This window comes from Pelophylax lessonae (assembly GCF_965119305.1).
Source record: "Pelophylax lessonae genome assembly, chromosome: 4".
NCBI classification, from domain to species: Eukaryota; Metazoa; Chordata; class Amphibia; order Anura; family Ranidae; genus Pelophylax; species Pelophylax lessonae.
The window spans coordinates 324,347,905-324,374,417 of NC_138771.1; the positions used below are offsets into that span (position 1 = coordinate 324,347,905).

General features: G+C 40.4%; 1 protein-coding gene across 3 annotated transcripts in view; it reads right to left on the reverse strand.

Moving 5' to 3' along the window:
* Positions 1-4,350: 4,350 nt before the first annotated feature.
* The window catches only part of HTR4 (5-hydroxytryptamine receptor 4), a 730,224-nt gene continuing 708,061 nt past the window's right edge, over positions 4,351-26,513 (reverse strand). For all 3 annotated transcript variants that reach the window (XM_082253259.1, XM_082253258.1, XM_082253260.1), the window contains one exon: positions 4,351-4,794. In XM_082253259.1, coding sequence (XP_082109385.1) covers positions 4,707-4,794 — 88 coding nt within the window. In that variant the 3' untranslated portion in view covers positions 4,351-4,706. The remainder of the gene's footprint in view (positions 4,795-26,513) is intronic.

Below are 26,513 nucleotides of genomic sequence, written 5' to 3' on the forward strand. Positions count from 1 at the left end.
ATCCATTACTTTCAGGTATAAAAGAGAATGTGGTTTACTCCATGTGACAGCAGTGGTACTGATGCTTGGTGACTTACCTGGCAATGTCACATAGGGAGGGTAGAAATCAGCCCTGTGTAAGCTCTGACTGGATATCCGTCTAGATCTTACACAAGGCTATATTTCTTTGCTGCTATGAAGGTAAAGTGAACCAATTTCTTTGCTCAGGCACAGATTCACTCAAAATATATCAGTCTTATTGTTGTGTTCCCATCAAGCCACCTTATAATATGTATTTGTACATCTTACATCATACAAAGATCTGAAAAATAAGGACATATTCAGACTGCTTTGATTACATGTGTCACACATAAAATTTAATGTATTCATTGCATTGGTATTTGCTCACATAAATATTCACTTTTTAATAAAATGTACATCTAGAAGGTGCTATAGTTATACCAATAACAATATGAGCTGGTGTCCAGGGCATGAAATGATGCAAATATAAATATATTTTTGTAACTTTTTGTAATGTTGCATTAGATAGAGAAATCCTCAGCTCTGCTAATATTGTGGAGAAACAGTGCAATATTACAAGATTTCCATTAATGTTTTATCATTGACTATGACAATTTGTTGAGGTGCTAGGGCTTAGTGCTGAGGGAAGGTATTTTTGCAGAGGGAATAAGTTTTGCTTGAAACCACATGTGACAAATGGAACCCTCCTGTCTGGAAGATTAAAGTGGTTAAAACTCAAAAAAAAAAAAAAAGATCCTGTTGCCTCATAGCAGGTTAAATAGCACAGTGCTTGTGCTGTCTAACCTGCACCTTTGTAAGCAGTAAAAAAACCTGGCTGATCCTGCTGGCTCTCATGTCTCCCTCTGTGTGCTAACCACGATAATCATGGCTGCTGAGCCCTGATTACCATGGTTAGTTTACATGCTTCCATTATCCGCAGCTCTCTTCTCTCCCCCCTCTCCCCCTCCCTACCTGCCTGTCCACTCCTGTGTCTGTGAGCTGCCCCCCCCCCCTCATCTGCGGCCATTCGTAATAAAGTTAATTTTAAAACATGTCACTGCCAGCCCCTCTCTTTTATGCAGCCATAACACACAGTGTACATATTTATGGAAAATGAAGCCTCTAAATACTCTTTTTTAGAGATCATCAGGCCGGTCATGTGGCTCCTGGCCACTCTCCTCCTCTATCTAAGGTATACAGCGGGAGGGGCTAAACGGCCAGCACAGTGGTCACGTGACCTCCCGGGATGACGTCAAAGGGAGATCTCGGCCCCTCCCACTGTTGCCCTACAGAGGAGTAGAAGAGCGTCCAGGAGTCACGTGACCGGCCAGAAGAGATCTGAAAAACAGAATTTAGAGGATTTGTTTTCCACAAATATGTACACTGTGTGTTATGGCTGCATAAAAGAGAGGGGCTGTGAGGGTAAATCTTCCAAACGTGAAACCTATTCTAGTGACAACTGTCTTAGGTGCATTTACACTTCTGAATGCACCCTAGCTGCGATTATATGCAAGAACCCCAGCTGGGGTTCCCACGATTAGCTGTGTGAGGCAGCCCCATGGAAAGCAATCAGAGGATCATGGTTGCATGTCATTTCTCATGCAACAATCACATGCGAATGATCGGACCTCAACACAGGCAGTCTTCAGTCTTCATCCCGGGCCAATCACTTGTATGTAAAAAATGGAGGAGAATCTGCGCTCGGACAGCAAAATCAGGATCAATGAAGATCAAAATGAAACAATATGTGAAGGCAGCCAACTAAATAGTAGATTACAGACTAAGTAGGCATATATAAAGATGTAGTAGCGCCAAACACTAAATGACAAAACAAATATATTAGCAATGTGGAGTGTCCGCAGAAAGTCCCAATAGTCCAAAAGATGGAGAGATAGTGGAGACCAATTCCCAGCTTCCGACTGTGTAGATGTAAAAAGCCAACACCCAGACGTGGAGTAACACCAACTGCTTACCAGATTTTAATGGATATGAGGCGGTGAAAACAGACTCAAGTAGGCCATCAATCAAACCATATAGTCTCATCAACTCCAATATGTTAAACGATCATGGTAACAGAGCGGTGAAATAGGCTTAAATCAAACCACCAGGCAAAACGTATGGTCTCAACAACTCCAGTTTACCTCGATAGAAAAGGCAGGACAATAGTGCAGACTGTACGAACACTCATTTATTGCTTATGCCAAAAACATACTCACACATAGGTGGATACATAAAAGCATCATAAAAGGTTAAAAACCGCGGTATATGGTGGCGTGCTGCTCGTCTCCAGGTCGCCTAATGAGTGTTCGTACAGTCTGCACTATTGTCCTGCCTTTTCTATCGAGGTAAACTGGAGTTGTTGAGACCATACGTTTTGCCTGGTGGTTTGATTTAAGCCTATTTCACCGCTCTGTTGCCATGATCGTTTAACATATTGGAGTTGATGAGACTATATGGTTTGATTGATGGCCTACTTGAGTCTGTTTTCACCGCCTCATATCCATTAAAATCTGGTAAGCAGTTGGTGTTACTCCACGTCTGGGTGTTGGCTTTTTACATCTACACAGTCGGAAGCTGGGAATTGGTCTCCACTATCTCTCCATCTTTTGGACTATTGGGACTTTCTGTGGACACTCCACATTGCTAATATATTTGTTTTGTCATTTAGTGTTTGGCCCTACTACATCTTTATATATAATCACTTGTATGTAATTGCTGCATAAGAGGGTGCAATTAGCTGTGAGAGCCAGCAGCCTCCCATTGCTATCAATGGGGTTGCCTCTCGCAATTAATTGCAGGAACTCTCAGTGGGGTGCTTGCATATAAGCGCACAGTGTGTAGACAGTGTGCACTCACAAGTGTGAATGAACCCAAAAAGGAGAATTCCCTTCAATTTATAGAGATTTTCTTTCACATTTTCTGTTGCATCTTCAGGACAGAAACTGAAGGGAAATCTCCGCAAAGAGATGGAAAGTTTGAAAAGGGTGTTAAGCCTTTTAACCCTTCTCTACTTTTTTTTTTTTCAAAACTAGAAAAATAAAGTTTTGGCTATATATACCATTTAGGTTTAATAGCAAAAAAGTTAAAAGTGAAAAGGATACGAGTATGAGTTTTTTCAATGTCTAATTTGCTTTCCTTAGTCATTGGTATGCTTAAATTACAATATAAACATATTTTTGCATCACAAAAAAGCCAAAATTTAAATTTATGTGAAAGTCCTTCCATGTACCTCTCTAGTGGCGGAATTTAGATTCCATGTTATGGCACTTTTTGTTGGGCTTAAGCACTGCACAAAAATGGCACTATATATATGTTAAATACTGCATACTTACATCTTAATTAAGAAAATAATAGCTTCATTTATATGCAATATTTATAAATATTCTTTACATATAAATATATCTCCTTGATAAATAAGGCTGATTTAGAGCTCAGAAATATGTCAATATACAGAACAGTGTTATCATTCTTTGTCATGTCTTACATGAATCCAGTATATTGTGTCAGTTTATTCTTTAAAAAAAATAGTCCTGCAAGATCAATGTGCAGTTTCTCACAACATGGATCAGGAATTTTGCAGCCAACTGAAAATTGCCTTTTATTATTCAGACTACACCAGGTTTCTGCAAACTGGATAGTGATTTGTTGTAATGGGTCACTGTACATCAATTCACTATGTTAACCCATAATAACATTGTAAAAAACAAAATTAAAAAATTGCAAATGAAGCAAAATGAGAGGAGATGGCCTCAATCCATGTAAACAGTAACTGTATAAATGTACATATATAAAAGGAAATGAAATAGGTCTTTTTCAGCAATTCATTGCTTTATCTCTTACTATAAAATACACAAAATACTTTGTCCCTTACAAGATTCTATTATAGAGTACAATCCCAGGAACACAACTTTTATATGAAACATTTTTTGTGGAAAATAAACTGACCTTTAAATAATCACGGACCTATTTCAGCTGCTTTTTTTTTTTTTTAAAACAAAGAACACGGAAGCTCTTGGAAGATCCTGCAGATGAAACAATTGCTGATCAGCTAAACTGTACAAGCATAAATGATGGGAATGCCATCTTACCAACCAATTTAACATGAATGATGTCAGGCTGAAAAAGTACATGCAGGAACACCTTATAATACACAGTAATGGATGTTCTCCTGTCTGATCTCTGTAGACACAATGCCTATATTATAGTTACCCTTAAGGGTAGGCACTGGGAAGTATACATGTGTATATTTATATACACACAATACATATATTTATATATTTTTATTGTACATATAAAAACATAAACCTTCTGATTATCCAGCCTCCAGTCTTTGGTTGGTATTCCCGTGTAAGTTCAGGCACACCCAATTTAGGATTCTCATTGGCCTTCACAATCTTAAGCTACAAGTATAAACCTCTAAGCATTAGTATAGAAAATTTATTGTAGCAAACAGAATATGTGGATTGTCTGACCGAGGTGTTTTGAGAGTATTTGTCTGAATAGCAGTGTGGGAAAAAAAAGCTTCTGGAGAGAAAATATGTAGTGTTTTCACTGAACTCCACCTTAGATGTAATGCAGTGGAATTCTACAATTGACTTTGATTCCACTTCTACAGTTGGGCTAGTTAATAACAGAACGTTCATGCCATATGCTTGGCTTTAGCTTTGGATTCCACCAGTTTGGGCTTCGGGTGTGTATGCTGCTAACTAAAAACAAGATTCTTGTGATTCTGGATCAATATGGATAGGAAGTTTGTCTTGCTCCTGGTGACGTCCATTATATAGAACGGTATATCTAAAAAATAAAAAGAAACAAGACAAAATCAGCATGTAGTATGTAATGTTGCACTTGTGAAGATGCTTAATCCAAAATTGGAATTTTTTATTTTCTTATTTGTTTCCCTAACTAAGAACAAATTCTTAGTTATGGTCAGTAATTGGACATTGCACAGAATTACACAAATCAGGAATCCAAGCAAAGCTGTATACAGTATAGACATTCAGGCCAACCCAAAAATGTGCAGTTTGCCAATTCACCTGATTTGTGAATTGATTTTCTTATCTCATTTCACCAGTACTATTTGTTGAATAACATGCAGCTTTTAAGTTGCTACTGTTTAACATAAAGCATGAGGTTGGGGGTCATGCTTGACTGTTGCTCCATCTTCTGCTTGTAATTCTTTAAATAATCAATTAGCACTTCACTTTCTTTTATATTGATTTTTCCATTCCATTGTGTGCTATTGGAAGTTCTAGGAAAACTATTCATTATAATTCCTTTTATGTAGAATACAAGACTGCATATTATAAATCATTTTTGCATTTTCAGCTTGCAGATAAAGGCAAATTAGTTTCTGTCAAATATACATTTTGGTCGATGAAGAGATTTAACCAAGTTCTATTAAAAGACTGCACGGAACCTTTGACTCTACAGTATGAGCAACTAAAAATGGACCCTGGATGACCCCCCCCCCCCCCCCAATGTAAAAATGTAGTGCTACCTGTAAAATAAAGGCAAATTGGAGAAAAAGAAGCAATATACTTACATTAAATCCCAAATTCCACCTGTGCATCTAGGGGTTAGAAATGCCACACGCCCTCCTGTGTAATCCTTGGAAAGCTGGAAATTGAATCTGTGCCATAGCAATTTTAAAATTTCCAGTATGGGCCTATTTATATATATATATATATATATATATATATATATATATATATATATATATATATATATATGTATAGTATATGCACTATATTGTCACAAGTATTGGGACGTCTGCCTTTACGCGCACATGGACTTTACTGGCATCTCAGTCTTAGCCTGTAGGATTCGATATTGCGTTGGCCCACCCTTTGCAGCAAAATCAGCTTCTGAGAAGGCTGTCCATGTCTTTATGTTTATGTTTTTTTTTTCATGTCTTAAAAAATAAAATAAATAAAAATGACATAAAGATTTCCCCTAAATCTAATGGCCTGGTCATTAAGGGGGTAAAACCTTCCAGTCCTTAAGTGGTTAACAACAGGAATCCTGTTACTGTATTTTCAACCTCCCCTTTTTAATTGGGGAGTTCATAAATATATTTTGGTCAGGTTTATGCTGATATGACCAAAAACCTGTCCATTATAATTTTCATTCTCAACAAATTTATGCAGATTTTTGAAATATTCCTTAAATAATTTAGCTGTTTACCCGGAGATGTATGTACTGCTTACCTTGTTTTCTATCTTCTAAATTATCATTTTCATGCTCTTTATTTTGACCAGGCTGGATATCAATTTCCCAAATTTAGTCCCATGTCTAAAGCCTAGTACACACTATTGTTTTTGTTTTCTTTTTTCTTTTTTTTAGCTTTAGAAATCTTGCTTACCACCAAATTTGCCTTTCACTGTCCATACTTATCAAGTATGCTTCCCTCACTATTACATATTCATCATAGTTCCTCTTGATCCCAAGGTTTAGTAACTAAATTTTGTAATCTATTATGCTACATAGTTACATAATTACAGAGTGTATAAGGTTGAAAAAAATACATAGGTCCAACCAGTTTAACCTGTGCATGTATGGTTTTTATTCTCTAACAATTCCTATAGTCCTATATATTCTGCTTCCTGAGGAAGACATCTTAAAGCTTTTTCAGGTTGCCTGCTGTCTAGTTTGAGCCCCACTACCCCATTATTTTCCGCCCGCCATATCCCTGTTCCCCGGTCTCTCTCCCCCGACCCCTCTCTCTCAGATCCTAGGTTAAAAGCACTTCCGGACTTCTAAATATTTTTTCCCTCAGCAGAGCTTTACCCTCTATTTAGATGAAATCCACCCCTACAGTAGAGCCAGTATCTGACTGAAAGGTTAGCCTAGTTTTCTAGGAACCCAAAATCCTTCTTCTTACACCAGTTTCTCAGCCACTTGTACAATTCCTTAGCTCCCCTGGCCTGGTGTTGCTCATGGCACAGGTAGTATTTATTAAAATACTACCTTGAACAACCTTTTCCTTAGCTTCTTACCTAAGTCTCTGAAATCTTCTTTTAGAACCCTCTGAGGTGGCAAGATGGCTGCTTAGAACAAAATGGCTTTCTTAATGAGAATAATAATCTGAGCTTATGTTTTTATCTTACATGCTCACTGGCATATGGCATGGCCGTAAATAATTCTGATGACTACTGGAACATTTGATTTACAATTGATGAACCTGTTGCAAAAAGTTCCTGGAAAATCACCCAGATGGCTGTCTGGAAAACCACAAGCAATAAACCTCCCTCGATGGTGACCCCCTTGATGATCTACAATCACAAGATTATTAACTCTAAGCTTGCTGTAGATTTTACTAACCTTTGATTAATCAAGCTATATCTTGACACAACCTACCTCATATACGTCATTTTGTGTATTTAGTCTGAAGCACGGAAAAATAAAGCAGATCCGTTAATTCAAACTTCTTGATTCTGTCTGGTCTCTATGTAGCTACATATTACTTTTTTGAATTTGGTATCACTGACTAACAGGTGTCAGGTATCTGTACCTGAAGTAAAAGATTCCACAACACCTCCATCTTCTACTAATTTTGTCATTTGTACCAATGTGTACCATGACAACTGGGTTTTCCCCAACCACATCAAATAATCTGTAATCACTCAGTAAACAGCAAACTGTTTGACAATCACTATCTTTGTGACAGATTAACCTGTCCACCCTTCTAATAATCAAGTCATGATAATGTTTATTCCTTAACATCCTTCTTCAAGCAAATGTAGGGCTGATTTTTAAATATATTATAATATTCTACAATTGAGATTGTCCTTTATATGAGATATTGTCATTTAGAATTCTTTTGTGCCTGGTAATTATATATTTTCTAAATTCTGCTCTATTCTGCAAATTAATAGCAAAGCGCCAAAGCATATCTGTTGATTTTTTTCCCCTGTCTCCCAGTCTAATGAAATTGCTGCAATGACCTGAATACAAAAAATCATGCATTTCAGTTTTTACTCCCACCCCTAAAAATCTACCTAAAATCAAATAATTTATAGGAGAATTTTTTTTTTTATCTTGAGTGACAAATTAACTTCTTCCCACATTTTGTTGTTGTATTCGCCATCAATCAAGATCAAACGTCTTGGGATTAAATATGAAGAGTATCTCCCTTTTTATGCTGCAGCCCCTTTCCATTGAGTGTATATCCCTAACTTTGTTATTCTTTGTTATTTTAAAATATCTTTACCAATTTTTTTTTTTTTTTGTGAAGGATCAAAAAAAATGTTGATTTCTTTATTCTTGAGTGCATAAATTTTACATAGATCCATCTTCTTCTGATCACTTTTACCACACCCTTTTTTTGAAGAATAATAAATGAACACCAACTCCCTTACCCATCTTTTTTTTTAAGCTTAAAGTGATATTAAACCCAAAACGAAAAATGTAAAAATATTACAGCGTACCAGGGCTTTCTTTCTCGGAGAATAGGTGCAGGAACTCCCCCCTTCTTAGTCACCCCTTGTCTCCACCCACTACCTACCTCTGAGCACTGTCCCTTGGTTTAACCCCTGCCCACCTCCCACGCACAACAAAATACCTCACCTAGCAACAAAAGATCCACCCCAGCAACATTAGACCCCCTCCAGTAGCAACAACGGCTCTCCCAGCAACCAGTATCAATAGATCAGCCAACAATAGATCTCTACCTCAACAGGAGATCTCTACCAACAACATAAGACCCCCTGGCAATAATATATCCACTAGCAGCAACAATAGACCCTCACACAATAACAGATCCTTACCAGTGACAATAGATCCCCAGGCAGCCAGCATCAAGAGACCCTCCAACACACCCCAAACCCCTTGCTATTACATACATTTAGCGCTAGAGGTGCCGGAACTGCGTTCCCCCACGTTCCTGCTGAAAAAAAGCCCTGCAGCGTACCAATCCTTAGATGTGGTGGCTGCATTAATTTTCCTTTTTTTAGACTTTTTTCCTTTCTGTTTGCCCTGGTGACCAGGCCAGTAAAATGCCTCCTGTATTAAAATGTCCCCATCCTGGATGAAGGAGCAAAGGGGCACCTTTGGACAGCAGCATTGCCAGTGTGGAGAGGGGAATATTACATGTACTAGCGGATTTAAATACCCTAACAAAGTGAATCTAAACTCCAGCTAATATTTTATAAGCAGCTACAGTTTTTGTTCCTTTTTACATAAATAAAAGCTGACCAATGTAAGCACCCCTGTCAGTGGTAAATTATTTGTCTCATCCATCTATCTGCAGGACAGCTTGTTCTTTTGAAAAACAACAGGCCAGATCACTAGGTGAAAATAAGAGAAACAAAGTCTAAACAAGAAAACAAATGCAGCCATCACATCTAAGAATCGGTAAGCTACAATATAATAAAAGTTTGCTTTTGGGGTTAATATTGCTGTAATGGCCACTGAGCCCGATAAACGGTTTCTTTGGGAAGTGCATCCACTAATATTACATCTAAAATAGCTATATAGCATTACCCCCTTTAATACAAATATCCCAGTTCCATCCCCCTATTTCTGATTTAATTCTTTCTTTAGCCATTCTAGTTAATTTGGGTCCTCAAAATACTTTTGCCCCAGCAGGCAATCCAGCTAAAAAGGATAGTTCACCTTCATCAAAAACCTGCCTATGCAGGTAAGGGATGTTTGCAAAATAAATCAAATTGTGCAACTCTGACTAAAGATGAATAAAGCCCTTGCTATGGGTGTAGGCCATTTACGTCTCTTATGAAGCCTAACTGGAATACTCCCAGGACGTAAGTGAGGCCTAGTCGTCACTGCCCACCTCCACCTTCACAGGAGTGAGCTTTTTCTCTGATTCAAACCCCTCAGATGTTCTTTCTCTCTGATGCTGTAGCTTTGAGCTCAGTGTTTGAGAGCTCACCCCTGTGATGGTGGAGGTGAGCATTGACGACTAGGCCTCACTTAGCAACATCCGCTGAGTATTTAGCAATGTCCTGGGAGTATTCCAGTCAGGCTTCATAAGATATGTAAATGGTCTACACCTATAGCAAGGGCATTATTCAACTTTAGTCAAGGCTGCACAGTTTGTTTGTTTGCAAAAAAAGTGGTTTGTTAGGAGTATGGTTTAGCTGAGTCTATGTAAATGCCCGTGTTGGCTATGTAAGTTTGGCTGGCTTAACCAAAAAACAGCATATAAACAAAATATTTTCTGTATAGATCACAGAAGGAAAGATAGGTTATTCGTCAGCAGAGAATAGGACGGGCTCTAAGTAAAGTGATCATAGACATTTATTAAAAAATCTGGGGTGTAATGCCCATGCAAGATAACAAAAAATAGTGGTTACAATCAGTGCAAAGACAAGAAACAAGACATACATAACATATAAACAATTAGTGACAAAAACCGGCCGGCATATAAATTAACTTTCAAGATTCTTAAACAGATATGTGTTCAATCGATTGCAAATTTGCATTAATAAAGTTCTTGAAAAGGCTCCTTGTAGGGCAATGGGACGCCAATGAGGTTAATGGTTGAATTATACTGTTAATGTTGGACATTCATCCAGTGGTATCATTCAGAGTTAAACTATTGGTATGCCTCAGTTGAAAGGAAGCCGTTTAGGTGAGACAGTATAGCTGTTATAGGTGAGTTGCTGTATGGTGTTAAATCGTGGGTTGGTGCGGCTTTGTGGGGACTGTGCAGCGATCTGAGAATTGTCTGGATTGCTGACGGTATGTGACCGTTTTTTCACCCCTATTGGTGGCTAGGTGTCGCTTATGATTTCAGCTACTTTGCTGGTTTAGGTAATATGAGGGTATGCTTGGGTGCAGGGGGCTTAGCCAGAGCCAGCAGATGATCGTATTAAATGCTTCTGATTGCCATTGACTATTATTAACATGAGCGGTTGTTCTGTTTGCTCTGACGGCTAATAGCCGTTTCTTCACCCTTGCTGAGCAGATACCTTACTTTGCGGGGACTATGCAGAGATCTGTCCACAATGTCCTGATCCCTGACGGTATGTGACCGTTTCTTCACCCCTATTTAAGGTAAGGTGTCGCTCATTATTGTGGCCATACAATTGGTATTGGTGATGTGGGGATATGGGGTGGTGCAAGGGACTTAGGTCAGAGCCGTCAATGGTCAATTCAGGTGCTTCTGTTTACCGCTGACCGTGAGTGAGGTATGGCGGTTCAGTGTGGTGATGCAGTGTTGGTCCTGCTCTGACGGCGTGGAGCCGTTCCTTCACCCCTGCTAAGCAAACATCAAGTACCTTATCGGTCGTTCGTTTGAGCGAGTGCACCTGCCTTTCCGTTGCCGATCGCCGTGCGGGCTGTCCTTTGCTTCCGCTCTTCCTGGCATCCTGGCGTCCGTAGTCTATGAGGAGTAGTGGTAGAGTGTGCCGCCGGGCTGTGACGTTGACGCGTTTCGCTTCCTCTTGCGTAGCTTCGTCTCACTCACGGTCAGCGTGAAGAAACGGTCACATACCGTCAGGGATCAGGACATTGTGGACAGATCTCTGCATAGTCCCCGCAAAGTAAGGTATCTGCTCAGCAAGGGTGAAGAAACGGCTATTAGCCGTCAGAGCAAACAGAACAACCGCTCATGTTAATAATAGTCAATGGCAATCAGAAGCATTTAATACGATCATCTGCTGGCTCTGGCTAAGCCCCCTGCACCCAAGCATACCCTCATATTACCTAAACCAGCAAAGTAGCTGAAATCATAAGCGACACCTAGCCACCAATAGGGGTGAAAAAACGGTCACATACCGTCAGCAATCCAAACAATTCTCAGATCGCTGCACAGTCCCCACAAAGCCGCACCAACCCACGATTTAACACCATACAGCAACTCACCTATAACAGCTATACTGTCTAACCTAAACGGCTTCCTTTCAACTGAGGCATACCAATAGTTTAACTCTGAATGATACCACTGGATGAATGTCCAACATTAACAGTATAATTCAACCATTAACCTCATTGGCGTCCCATTGCCCTACAAGGAGCCTTTTCAAGAACTTTATTAATGCAAATTTGCAATCGATTGAACACATATCTGTTTAAGAATCTTGAAAGTTAATTTACATGCCGGCCGGTTTTTGTCACTAATTGTTTATATGTTATGTATGTCTTGTTTCTTGTCTTTGCACTGATTGTAACCACTATTTTTTGTTATCTTGCATGGGCATTACACCCCAGATTTTTTAATAAATGTCTATGATCACTTTACTTAGAGCCCGTCCTATTCTTTGCTGACGAATAACCTATCTTTCCTTCTGTGATCTATACAGAAAATATTTTGTTTACAGTTTGTTTGTTTACCTACAGATGCCCCTTATCTGCATAGGCAGTTTTGTGGTAAAGGTGAACTACTCCATTGAACTTTTCCTGAAATGGAACAACTGTTTTTTTCTCTTGGGCCAAGCATGTACACACAGAGGGGCAAAAACCTGTAGAAGTCTCAGCCTTTATGCTACCATTGGCCAAGACTCCTTTATGCCTGTAATATCTTCTGTTTCTACCAGTAATTTAATAGACGAAAATTACCGTTCTAATTTTCCCTATCTCTGTGCCAATTCTGCATGCTCTTTCTTTTCTGCAGTGTTTCTAGAGCCTCATGCACACTGGATGTTATAAAAATGATGTGTTCCTTTCATTTTTTTGAGCAGTGTACTTTTATTTTAACCTGAACCTCTTATCAACTGATGAACCACTTAGCCTTTTTGGATAAAGCCCTTTGGTTTTGTCTAAATTCTTGGTGGCATAATACATTTACAGTCCAGTACTTTGTGATCACTAAAAAAGAAACATATCTTTTTTGGGGCTGCTTTTGGTGTGGCAGAGGGCAGTCTGCTGTGATGCAGAGAACCGTGCTCATGCAGTGATTTGGGTAATATTCTCCTGATTCTCCTGTGAGGCTAGAATGGCCTGATGACATCCTAAGCTTTTAGGAAGAAAGGAGTTGCATGAAGCTTAAAGTCATTGAACCCAGAAAAGGAGTAGCTGCCTGGGGTAGAACAGGATGAGGAGTGCAGCGCTGGTGCATGAAGAGGGAGAATACTTCTTTTGGAACATTTAAGGAAAAAAAAATGTTAGTTGTTAGTGGCGTTGGGCTTCAAAAAATTCAGTGATGTTGACATTTTTCTATTTTTAATGAAAACCCAATCGCCATGTTTTGCATAGCGGGCTTACCTTACTTGATGTCACTAAAGATTTTGATAATCAGCACTGTCTTGTTTGTTGCAAACTAAAGAACACACATTTTGTGAGTTCTGCAAACTCTGAAGAACTTTATGGGAAGTAGATGCAACACATGAGTTCTAAAATATACAAAATGTTGTTCAGAGTAGTTAATTGGCTCTCAAGATGATTAGCTTTTCATTATAATTGCATTATTTGTTTGTAGCAGCTGATTGAAATGCTTGCATCCAGCTCCACACATCTCTGTACTCCCAGGAAATGGGAGATTGCTAAGCACAAGCCTAACAGAGAAAAGGAGCAAAAGTTAACATATTTCACAGAATGCAGATGAGACAGGAGGAAATTCTAGTCCTTTGAGACTTTAGAGGAAGCGTGCATTCATTTAGGATGGTGAAAACAATATGTCAAGTTTTATTTAGGTCTTGTGAAGGTGAATCTTTGAAAATATAAATATGGAACTGCTGATGCTGACTTCTTTTTTAAAATATGAAGGCTCTGGGGTGGTCATCCTATGCCTTACTTCAGAACCTAAACCTGGTTCCTGGCCAAAAATAATGCTGCCAAGTCTGAAAAGACTGACCTTCCAATCTGCATACTTGTTGCAGGTTAGACACTTGGTATATGTGTCAGGGTCATGGCAGCTGCACCAAACAAGTCAATCGTTTTTACAGGATCCCATAAGCCATAATGTTTTGAAAAACATTTGAGATACCTTTTGTATCCAACAGGAGCGTCACTAGTGCTAGAAATCCCACATGTTTAAAGATCCAAGAGATAAAACTGGCTGAAATTTTTGCAGTGATCATGGCATTTGCATTGCAGTGTTGCTTCTGCCCGTCGACAGCTGCAGTTCAGGGATGAGAGTGGACGCTCCGTGGCTTTGGTCAAATAATTTTGTCCACTGCTGGTGCATCTGATAAACAAGTTTAAGGGTGGGGTTTCTTGTCCTGAGGGGATGGGCTTGGAAGGGATGACTTATGTTGGGGTCTGTACTTAGAAGGGGCTGGAATAGGGTGGTCTGTACAAAGAAGTTATTTATAGGCTTAGGGGGGAAAATCGGAGGAGGAGGCATATGCAGGATAGGGGGCTAGGGCTATAAAGAAGACCTGTACTGTTTGGACCACTCAGGTATATCTTTACTGTGAGGAATTTGTAATTTTTGTCCTTTTTGGTTGTACTCTGTGTACTTGCCTGTGTGTGATGCACTGCTGTGTGTGATATGCATTACTGACCATTGCACTCTCTATGATAACCACTTCTGACCCCTGCACTCTTTCCAATATGCACTCTTGAGCTCTACTTAATCTTGATGCCTGCACTCTGTGTTACCCACTCCTTACCCCTGCACTCTGTATGTAATGCGTATATAAAATTAAAGTGCAGTGGGCGTGGCCGGCGCGTGGGCTAAATAGACATCTGACTCTGAGCTCCGTTCCACAGAAAAAACTTATTAACTTCTTTCAGCCACACGGCAGCACAGGCAACAAAGATGGAGCCGAACGGCGGCCTTCCGCCCCCTCTCTCTACAAATATTACTCTGAGCTCCCAGATGGCCCGCTTGCAGAAGCAGACAAACAATCGGCTCCCTCCTCCTCCACAGCGGCAAGCCCATGTGGAAGCTCAGCCAAATCCAGGCAGTGCTTGGACTATGAAGTACCCGACTTACCTGCATCTAATGACAGCTTGCACAGACAGGCCTTCACTTCTGCACCCTCTCCTATTGCTCACATCCAAACTTCTAACCAACCTGTCTTGGATATGCTTCTCAAAGAAATGCTCCTTACATTACGTACATCCCTGAAAACTGAACTTACATCTATCGCCAGGCATTTTACTACAGAGGTTAACCTCCTCTGCAGCAGAGTTCATCAAATGGAGAATGCAATAGGAGATATGACATCCACTGTAAATGAACTAGTCGATGCCCATGAAGAAAACTTAGATGAACACAATTGGATTAAATCCAAGCTCGTTGACTTGGAAGACCGCTCACGGGGTAATAATCTTAAGTTAAGGGGGGTCTGGATCTTCTTCATACCTGGGATATTATCCCTGAACAAGCCCCCCCACCTAGCCCACCCAAACACTCGGGCAAACTTACACCTCCGTGGTACTCCTCCAACAGGAAACCCCATTCTCATCACCACTAGTGATCTTCACACTTGAAGATTGGAGGCCTAGAATCCGGCTCTCGGATGACCACATCCGAGAGCCGGATCCATTACCCTCCATCCTCTGGATATGCAGCGCAACATGCTGAGTATTCGCTATCCGAGGTGGCTATGGATCCTTTGCTATCTTTTTCTTTGTTTCCCCTCTTCCCCTATCTTTCCCTTTGTTTTTGCAGCACCTGCATTCAAGAGTCTATTCTCATATTTGATCACCTACTCTGCCAGCAGAACTACGTTTTCCAACATCCAAACTGTCAAATTGAAATCTACAATCAACATTCTCAACTCCAAGTCTGCACCCAGCATCTCTTAGCATGTTGAGGATGCTGTGATTATCTCTTGCAGCACTACAAACACCTACACCAATGGCCATCAAGAGTGTGATGATTAATGCCAACGGGTTGAACCACCCGGCCAAGTGGTCGACTCTTTGGCAAATGGCCAAGCGTCTGTCCTGCTCAATACCTTTGTGTTCAGGAAATGCATTTAAAAGCCACTGAGTCCCCTATCTGTACCCATATAGACTTTCCTCTCATCTTTAAAGCCTCTGGTCCTAAGAAGAAAAAGGAGTCATGGCAGCAATCCACACATCTCTGACCCTCCAACTAGAAGACACCATCATAGACCCAGGAGGCAGATGTATAATTCTAATCGGCTCCTTTAATGGGACTCCGTTAACTCTCGTGACATTGTATGCCCCCAACACAAAGCAAATTAATTTCCTTAACAAATTATGGAAAAAGCTGTGTTAGGTACAGAAAGGTTCCCCGATACTCTGTGGAGACTACAACATTGTCCCTGATTCCTCCATGGACACTACCAGTGTGAGTATCAGGTGCACACCAGACCTATCCAACTTTATCCGCAGCAACTCTCTCTACGATATCTGGCGTTGCCACCATCCCTTGGAACATGATTATACCCACTTGTCATCTGTTCACAATTCTTACTCTCATTTGGACTATTTTTTGGTAGATAAATGGTTATTACAAAAGATTGGGCAGTCCAATATTGAGCCTACCACTTGGTCTGACCATGCTTCGGGCAGCATCACCATCCACAACCCCTCCTCCCCTTGCCCTTACAAACTGTGGAGGGCGAACACTTATGTGATGACATCATCTCCTTATGCTGAGGATTTTAATATTCACCTTACTGAATTTTTTGCGAACAACGTAGGCTCGGTATCGGACCCAGCTGTTTTAGGTCTGATACTGAGCCTGCGTTGAGAGGTTTGCTAATTCAAATTAGCTCTAGGGCCAGGAAAAGAAGGACACAGGGCCTTGACTACCTGCACAGGGAAATAGACAACCTAAACTCCTCCAATGCTAAGGCCCCTACCCATGACTCATGACTCATTGCATAAACTCATGGCCTTACGCCTTGAACTTAGAACCCTCCTCTTAGACCCCTATGAGAAAAGCACACTTAAGCTTAAAGCCATGTATTATACCACCAGCAACAAAGCAGGTAAAACAATGGCACGTCGTATAAAGGGCATCTGCACTAAATCTAAACTCCCTTTTAGAATTCACCCAACCTCACACAAAAAACTCTCAGATCTGCAATAGATATCTAACACCTTTAGTGCATATTATGAAATAATCTACAATATACAAGATGGCCCTTCATCCCATTCTCTGGAGACCATAACTAAATTTTTACAACACGTCCAGCTACCCTCCCTTACCCCAGAACAATTACAGGACCTTAACCTCCTTAGTGGTAATCCCGAGCGTGACTCGGGGTTGGTTTTTCATATCAGGAGCGGTAACCCCGAGTCACGCTCGGGGTGGATTGCAGAGAGCGCAGCAGTGTTCTCTTACCTTATCCTGGCGATCCAGCGATGATCTCTCATTGCTGTGACCGCCAGCCGAGAGTCCCGCCGCTCCTCCGTCGGTCTCCGTCGGTCTGATCACTTCCTAGTTCCGTTCCCTGCAGCGGCAATGCTGCATGGGAGCGGAACTAGGGAGGGAAATTCAAAAAAAAAAAAAAAAAAAAACGTTGCACAAAACACAAAACACATTTTATATTATATATATATATATATATATATATATATATATATATATATATATATATATGCGCATATATATATATATATATATATATGCACACACACATATATCTATATATAATATATAATGCATGAATTATAATCTAATCAATAATATAATTTTATTATATATATTATATATTAAATAATAAAATAATATTATTGATTCGATTATAATTCACGTGTTTGTGTTTCAAATTTATCACATCTGGGATGTCTACTAGACTCTTGTTTTGGTCAGGTTTAAGTCAGTAATTACTAAGAATTGTAGGCCTATAATACATAACGCCAAATTTCCATGAAAACTATTGTACCGCTTTTGGTATGTAATTCCTGACATAATCATACCGCCAGGGAGGTTAATGACCCATTTACGGTAGATGAAATTGTTAAAACGATAACTCCCTGCCCTCCAATAAGTCCCCGGGCCCTGACGGCCTTCCGGTACAATATTATAAACAGTTTTAGCATACTCTAGTGCCTCATCTATGCAACCTTTTTAACCACGCAATTTCAACCTCCTTCTTCCCTGCTGAAATGCTGTCAGCCACAATTATTACCCTCTCCAAACCGGGTAAAGAACCCACAACTCCCTAAAACATTCGACTTTCTCTACTAAACAGTGACTTCAAATAGTACGCCAAAATTATAGCTCTTCGCATATCACGCCTCCTCCCCTTTCTCATTCACAAAGATCAATCGGGAATCACCAAAAGGCGACAAATGTCTGGCGCCACCAGCCACCTCATAAACATAATCCATTCAGTGCAACACACTTGAACGGCTTCTCTGCTTCTCTTATTAGAGGCAGAGAAGGCGTTCGATAGAGTCAACTGCTCATATTTGACAGCTGTGCTGAAGAAATTCGGCTTTGAGGGGAATATTCTGTCAGCCATATTAGCCTTATATACTAACCCCTCAGCAATGATGAAATTATTTCTCACCCCTTCAAAATATCCAATGGCACTAGACAAGGATGGCCCCTTTAATCTTTAACCTAGCCATTGAACCCCTTGCCGAGCGTATTACATCAGACCCTAACATTACTGGCCTCATCACCGGCTGTACACTTCACAAGATTAGCCTATTTGTTGATGACATTATCCTTATAATCACCACCCCACTCACCTCACTGCAACGCATCCACTCGACCCTTTCTGAGTTTGGCGAGATTTCACACTACAAGGTTAACGAAACAAAATCCCACATCCTCAACCTAGGCACGGATGGAATAACTTGAAATTTGATCACACAGACCTACTTGTACCCAAATTTTAATTCTCATGGGGAGGCCGACTCACAGCATTTAAGATGAATCTACTGCCCAAACTTCTGTACCTCTTTAGATCCCTTACTATTCCTCTCACCAAGAAATACTTAGACTCCCTACAGCTCCTCTAAATAGATATGTCTGGCGGGGCAGGAAACCACGCGCCACAAAATCCACCCTCTTTAAACATAGATCAGTAGCAGTCTCTAATTTCACCAACATACATGATTATTACCATGCGACTATTTTAAACCAGCTAAAAACCTGGCTTGACCCAAACCCCTCCTCCTTATGGGTAGGGATAGAACAGGAAAATATCTTGTTTAGGGGAATGCCAGCTTGGCCATACAGCTTACGTCCCCACTCATTCATTCCTACTCACTTATCCCCTACCATCATAGCGCCCGTCAAGGCCTGGTGGAAATTGACTCAGACCACTTGGAAAGAAATACATACGACTACATTGCGACTATATCCACTCTTAAGTCTTAAACACCTTATACCTGATATCTCCATTGCAAATTGGACGAGCAAAGGTATTGAGTCGTTTAATTCAATTTGCGAGCAAGGGAGAATCAAATCCTTCCCTGCCCTATGTTCTGAATATAACCTCAAGACAACAGATTACTTCCAATTAATTTAAATAACTAACTGCTTGAAACACAATCCCCATATCTTTTTTTCATTGCCTATGCAAGCATCCATCTAATTTGCATCTACCCATAACAACTGCAAAGGTATTTCGATTTTCTATGCCATACTGGGAGGAAAAACTCCTTTTACAAAACTGCCCCCCATTAGAGTAGTGGGAAAAAGCAACAAGCATTTTCTGCCAACCAATGTAAAGTGGCCCTATCTTCTATCTACAAAGCTACAGCATGCACCTCACTGTGGGAGCTAACACAGAGGATTACCCAACGTTGGTATTTAACTCCCGACATACTATCTAGGTTTCCTCAGTGGCACTCAGCCCTTTGCTGGAGAAACTGCAGATCCACAGGCACATTACTACATGTCCTGTGGTCATGCCCTTAACTACATGACTTCTGGAGGGGTCTATTTAATACTCTTGAACAAGTCACCAATACTCCAGTAACATCCAACCCAGCCCTGGCAATTTTAAACGTGGCCATAGAACAGTATCCATCCACAGCAAGAAAGATTGTAACACACATATTATTAGATGCCAGACTCTCTATTGTCCATAAATGGAAATCCCAGGACATGCCAACTATCCTTGACGCGGCCCAACTAGTTCACACACACCACTCTTATGAGTTAGCTTTATCTACAGATAGGGAAAAATATCAAAAGACATTGTCTACCTGGACACCGTGGCTCGAGTTGTACAACAAATTCACTACTGGAAATCCAGCTAGCTCAGCTGCCTTGACTGTAAGTATACCAGCAACAAAATAGGCTGAAACAACCCCTACTCTTTACACACCACCAGTTTGGTAATAGGGACTGAGGAGCAGATAAACAGACAGTTATACAGGTGGGCTCTCTCCCTAGACACAGTTTGTCCCCAATTGGGATGTCAGGGATTGAGAGCCCACAATGTGACGTCATTTTGTACATTGTAAACTAAAATGCCTGTATCCTGTATTGTTTGAGAATGTTGTCTCTCCACATTATAACTCTTGTTCCTGTTTTGAATGTTTGTAACATTATGCTTCATACCAGCCCTTTGTTTTTTCTCCCCTTTTATGTTTCTGTATATGTTGTAATTTTGAAAACACAATAAAAATGATTGACACTAAAATAAAAGTGCAGCGCTATAAACAAATGATATAATGAACATAGGAAAGTCCATAAAATAAAATCCCATTGAAAGGTGTCAAAGAAATGAAAAAGATCCCACACTCCGTGAATAGTGATGAAAGATATCGGAAGTGTCACCAGCTCATGATTTCACACTGCGCTTACCGTATGAAAAGTGACCCCCTAATAAGGGTGGCCTCACTCACTCTGGTAAATAGATAAACCGAGATCCAAATCACTGGGACATAATTTCCTCCAGCCGGACAAATGACACCATGGGGTCATTTACAACAATTATATCCTCACACCACAGTATAGGTGCTAAAGGAAAGCTCAGGACGCGCAGGTGACGTAAAAAAAACTTCTCACATAGCATATTACCGTTAAGATAGTTTGTTTTGTAAAAAAGAGTAACACTCACTTCCGCAGCTTCAAAACAAGCGTGTAATGGCAACAACTGTTTGTCAAGTAGTCAAAATGGCCGACATTGACCATGCATGCATCATACGTGACGTTATCAGGGACGCGCACACACACCAATACCACGCAAATATATCCCTACAACACTTGGGAGGATCGCTTTGATTGGATGACCCATCCCAAATGGAAGGGTCGCAATGGCTAATTATATAAAAATTATGCCCAATGACAATTATGTCCAGAGCATAATTTGGCCTACTATCAGCGCCATCATGTGGCAACTAGCAAAGAATTAGTAAACATGCTGGGAATAATATATTGCAAAAAAACACACGCATGTCGCCATCAAGAGGCCAAAGATTAGTAAAACAAACTAAAAGAATTCCTAAAAATTGATTATAATTGAAATATGAACAAATGTCATACATTTCCAGTGGGTCATACCTGCATTATTTTATCACAATGCACCCAACGCAGCACATACTTAAAACCTCTTACATAATTACATAGTAAAAAAGAAAGAAGACAAAGGGCGCCAGGTCACAATATAGTATGAGAAATATGACAATTTATTGTAGTGACTTACATGTACAAACAATCCAAAATACAGCCAGTAAACCATGAACAACGGTACTCGCAATGTGACACATCCGGGATGATCAGATCCGGGGACCTCCTGAACGATCCTGTGCTGTGTGGCAGTGTCTATGATACAGGTGCCAGTTGCTGCTGTAGGTGGTGCAGGCTCCCTGGATGGGCAGCCTTGCAGATGTCTGTGTACAGCAGGGTCGATGAAAGCAGTGACCCGGAACCGGAAGTGACGTCAGCGACCTGTCAGTTCCTCCACGGAGTCTGACAGGAACCAGAGAGCTGGATAGAGTGTGGAGGGCGGGCCGCAACGTCGTTTCGGAGGTCCTCCTCCTTCATCAGGCAGGCCCGCCCCTCCACTGGAAACACTTATATAGGAAACACAGGCAGGGAAGCCCATTAAATGAACAATGACTGTAATTAGCTGCAATAAAAACAATATCAGTGAATAATTAAAACCAATGAGATAAAAAGGGAGAAAAAACCCTGTCTATGAACTACACACAAATTATTGTACAAAAAATTGTACAAAAAATTGTACAAAAAATCAGATCCCCGGATCTGATCACCCCGGATGTGTCCCATTGCGAGTACCGTTGCTCATGGTTTACTGGCTGTATTTTGGATTGTTTGTACATGTAAGTCACTACAATAAATTGTCATATTTCTCATACTATATTGTGACCTGGCGCCCTTTGTCTTCTTCCTTTTTTGCTATATGCCTGGAGGGTCCCTCACCTCCTGAGGAGCTGCCTGCACTCTATATGCCACATACACCTTGATTTGGACTCCATGACCATCCACTACAAGGAATCATCTACACTGTGATTTTTTCCGGACTGCGGAAGGACTTCATTCATAGATGAGGTTTTTGCACTCCCATCTTTGACTTGTTTGTTATATATACATTTTTCCCCCCTCTTCCTTTAGAATTTTTTGCCTTACCATTTTATATGTTTATATATGCTTGTGTGTTTTTTGCACATATGGTCTATGCATTTACCTTCCACTGTGAGTCGGTGAGTGCTGACTTACTGACTTAGGTCATTTTTTTTGTTTATAATTACATAGTAGGTAAGGTTGACCAAAAAAGATAATAATCCATCCAGTTCACCCTGTGTAGGTGTACATGCGCCAGTGTCGATAATCATTTCCCTCTTCTATTGGCCTTCTCCATGTTGTTTTTTTTCTTTTCTTCAAATTTTGGCATTTTACCCAATGACAGTGCATGTCTTTTCATCCCTTTTTGACAACAATTGGCTTATTAGAGTCAAGAATTAAATAACAACCCCCCATTTCCTCCATAGACTCAATGAGTTTCAGAGTTAAATTTACAAACCCAGAATTTTGAGAATGAGTCAATATATCTAAAATGATTTTTAGACTGGAGTTGTTGGATATCAGTGGCATTGCTAGGATTGTTAAGACACACCTGTGAACAACCAGAGGGTAAGAATGATGAACAGGCTTTAAATAAAGCAAGCCCTTTTGCCTTATTCTTTGTTGGGACTGCGCTGGACAATGTTGTAGACACTAATCGATAATAGTTTTCCAAATTTTTTGTATTGATCAGTGTCTGCAGCATTACCAGCTTATCAGCAACTGTAGAGTTATTTCAGAATAGGGTGGTCTGCGGTGTTCAAGCAATAAAAAAAGAAATGAACCAGCAGGTGAGCTATCTTGAAATGCTACATTTTGAATATGGCAGGAATGTACCATTAACATACAGAGACAAAAGGTCTGCAGAAAAAAGGCCACCCTTTTTGAATGAGTTGGTGTTCCTGACTGACATCTGGGTTTATCATATTGCATGCCTATGATTTAATAATCTCAGCTCAGTGGGAGCATCTCGGGACTCAGTCCTTTTTAGGACATAGTGTACAAGTCACGATGGTATAAAATGTCCTTGGTCTCTAACATGACAGTTCTTCTTTAACAGCTTTGTGATCCCGTTTTTAATTAAGTTTTGTTTAGGGTGTTAGCCTCCTAAGCAGCTTAAAAGAAGCCATATGAACAGTATGTTATTAACTAACACCTACAGATTTAGGTATAAAATAAATATTATTGCTTTGAAATATTTTAGGTCTGCAATAAAGTCACGTTTTAATCAAACATCCTACATCAAACAGACCAAATATCTTTTGAGGAAAACATTGAATGGTTTATTGAGATTCTCATAAATGGCTTCCACCGTTTACACTAAGAAAGAACATACCAGGGTATCATCTGTATACAAAGCTGGAGGCAATCACTTCTAATTTTCTTTCTGTAAAAATTATTCTATTGTGTCTTCCAAAAGGAACAAAGTGCATTCTTCAATCAAAACCATATTTATACTGCTCTATGAATGCTCCTATCGGGGTTTACGCAAAGATTGATACTGAATATCTATAAAAAGCAAGGTAATGCTAGGATCATCTTTCTTATACAACAATTAGATTTTGTTAATAGAAATTGTTAGCGAGTTCTCTGTTACCAAATGCATCTAGTATTTAGTAGTAAAAACAAATAGAAAATGAAGCATTGGCAAGGTAGCAGGTTTTTGACTTATGAAAGTGTTGTGTTTAGAGCCTACATAACCCTGTTCCATCTTTTAATCACTGCTGTACTAGCTGAGGTGGAAAAATGTGGCGGGTTCCTATATCACTCAGCATCTTTACTATTTGCATTTCCAGAATCACTAATTCTCTGTCCTTAACCACTTTACCACCGGAGGATTTTGCTGTCTTCCGTCCAGGCCACTTTTTGCGATTCGGCGCTGTGCGACTTCAACTGACAATTGCGCGGTCGTGCGATGCCGTACCCAAACGAAATTTACGTCCTTTTTTTCCCACAAACAGAGCTTTCTTTTGGTGGTATTTGATCACCTGTGCGATTTTTACTTTTTGCGCTATAAACAAAAAAAGAGCGTTTATTTTGAAAAAATAACAATATTTTTAACATTTTTTTATATGAAATTCCCCCCAAAAAAGATGTAAAAACCAATTTTTTTAAAATTTTTTGGCCAATTTGTTTTATGCTACATATGTTTGGTAAAAAAAATCGCAATAAGCGTATTTTGATTGGTTTGTGCAAAAGTTATTGCGTTTACTAACAAAGGGAAAGATTTCTGTCATTTTTGGTGTTTTTTTTTTAACGCGTAATGGCGGCGATCTGCGTTTTTTTTTGCGGGACTGCGACATTGCGGCGGACAGACCGGACCCCTGACTGACATTTTTGACACTTTTGGGGGTACCAGTGACATTACTGCAGTAATCAGTGCTATAAATATGCACTGTTACTGTAAAAATGACACTGGCAGGGAAGGGGTTAATTTTATTGGAGAGGGAGGGGTTAATGTATGCCTGGTGCTTACTGACGTGTAGGGGGGGAGGTGACTGAGTGATTCATGGACAGATCAGATGTCCAGCTATGCTGAACAGTCCGATCTGTCACTCCCTGTCACTATGGAGATCCGCCCGCTGTGTTTACACACAGCGGGCGGATCTCCAGACTCGATCCCCGACGATCGGGTAAGAGCAGAGGCGATCGCCGCTGCTCCTCCCCTGGCCCGACTCCCGCTGTGAATGAAAACAGCGGGAGCGAGCCTCCGGCGGCGCGCAAGCGCCGCCCAGAAGGGGGAGTGTCCAGTCACGTTAATACTACGTGGCTGGACGATAACGAACCACTCTGCCGCAGTAGTATTACTGTGAGCGGTTGCAGAGTGGTTAATGTGAGGACACAAACAGATCAGGGTCTTTGCTTCTGATCTTTGTGAGCTGTAGTCATGAATCTTTGAAGCTGCTTATCTCAGTCCAAGGGCTCCCTTCTTTGGACTTCAGCTACCCAATGGGCTTTGCTGGTAGTCTTCCCACACTTTGGCTGAATCATTGGGCTATTACAACTATTTATACCATCATCTGAACCTATCACATGGACCTCCACAGTTTGGTTGCTGTTATTATTGTGCAAGCAAGATATTTGTCATACAAACGCAGTTAATAGAGACACTGTAAGCTAAAGAGTACCCCTGAGGAAGAAGTATTACACTTCGAAACGCGTTGGGTCCCTGCTTCTACAGTACTCACGTTGTCTGCAACTTTTGTATTTCCATAACTGCTTGCCATGCTTTTATATGTATAAACTTATCTTTTCAATAAAATTAATTTTGTATTATACTATACTATTGTATTTTCCCTAGAGTGCCTGAAAAGTCCCACCATAGGGGAACTCCCTATTTCTGCATTTGCATACCTTTGGGATGTGGTACCATCATCAGGGTCGCCATTGAGAGCAATCTCTTATATCAGAATATGAATTTAGCAATCTTACAAGGTGTACCAAGGACAGGGCAGTCGGATCAGGCAACCCAGATGCAGGCAAAAAGTGGGTGCTATTGATGGCAGAGAACATTTGAGCTGTCTGTAGGAAGCATGCTTCTCAATCAACACCAACAGAAGATCATCACATTTGCAATCCAGTATAACAGAGCATTTTTCCCACTAACTTCAGATCTAAGGATCATTCCCTCTATGTAGAGGGGGGTTCTTTTCCACAGAATTCCAATTTAAGGGGACAGCTCTAAACTGACCACCAGTTTAGGCAGGCACCTCTCCACTAACTGCCAATATTAGCAAGAACTGTGCCATAGACCACCAGTGTATGCCATGTACCATCACTCCACCGGCCACCAATTTAGAAGGACACCTTTCCCTAAACCACCAGTATAAGAGGACACCTCTCCACTGACCACTAGTGTAAGAGGACACCTCTTTACCTATGACTAATGTAAAAAGAACACCTCTCCACTGACCTCCAATGTAAGCAGGCACTACTCTTTTGACAACCAATGTATGGGGACACTTCTCCACATGCCACTAGTTTTAGGAGACAAGTTTCCACAAGCCATCATGGGGACAGTTATCCACTGACCATCAACGTGATTGGGCACTTCTCCACAGAACAATGTAAGGTGACACTACACTACCAATGTAAGAAAACAGTATGCTGGCCAACATTGTAAGAAGATATATCAATTTTCAGTGTCTAGGTTCAAGAATTAATGTTCATTTATAAAGTTTTGTTTACTCAC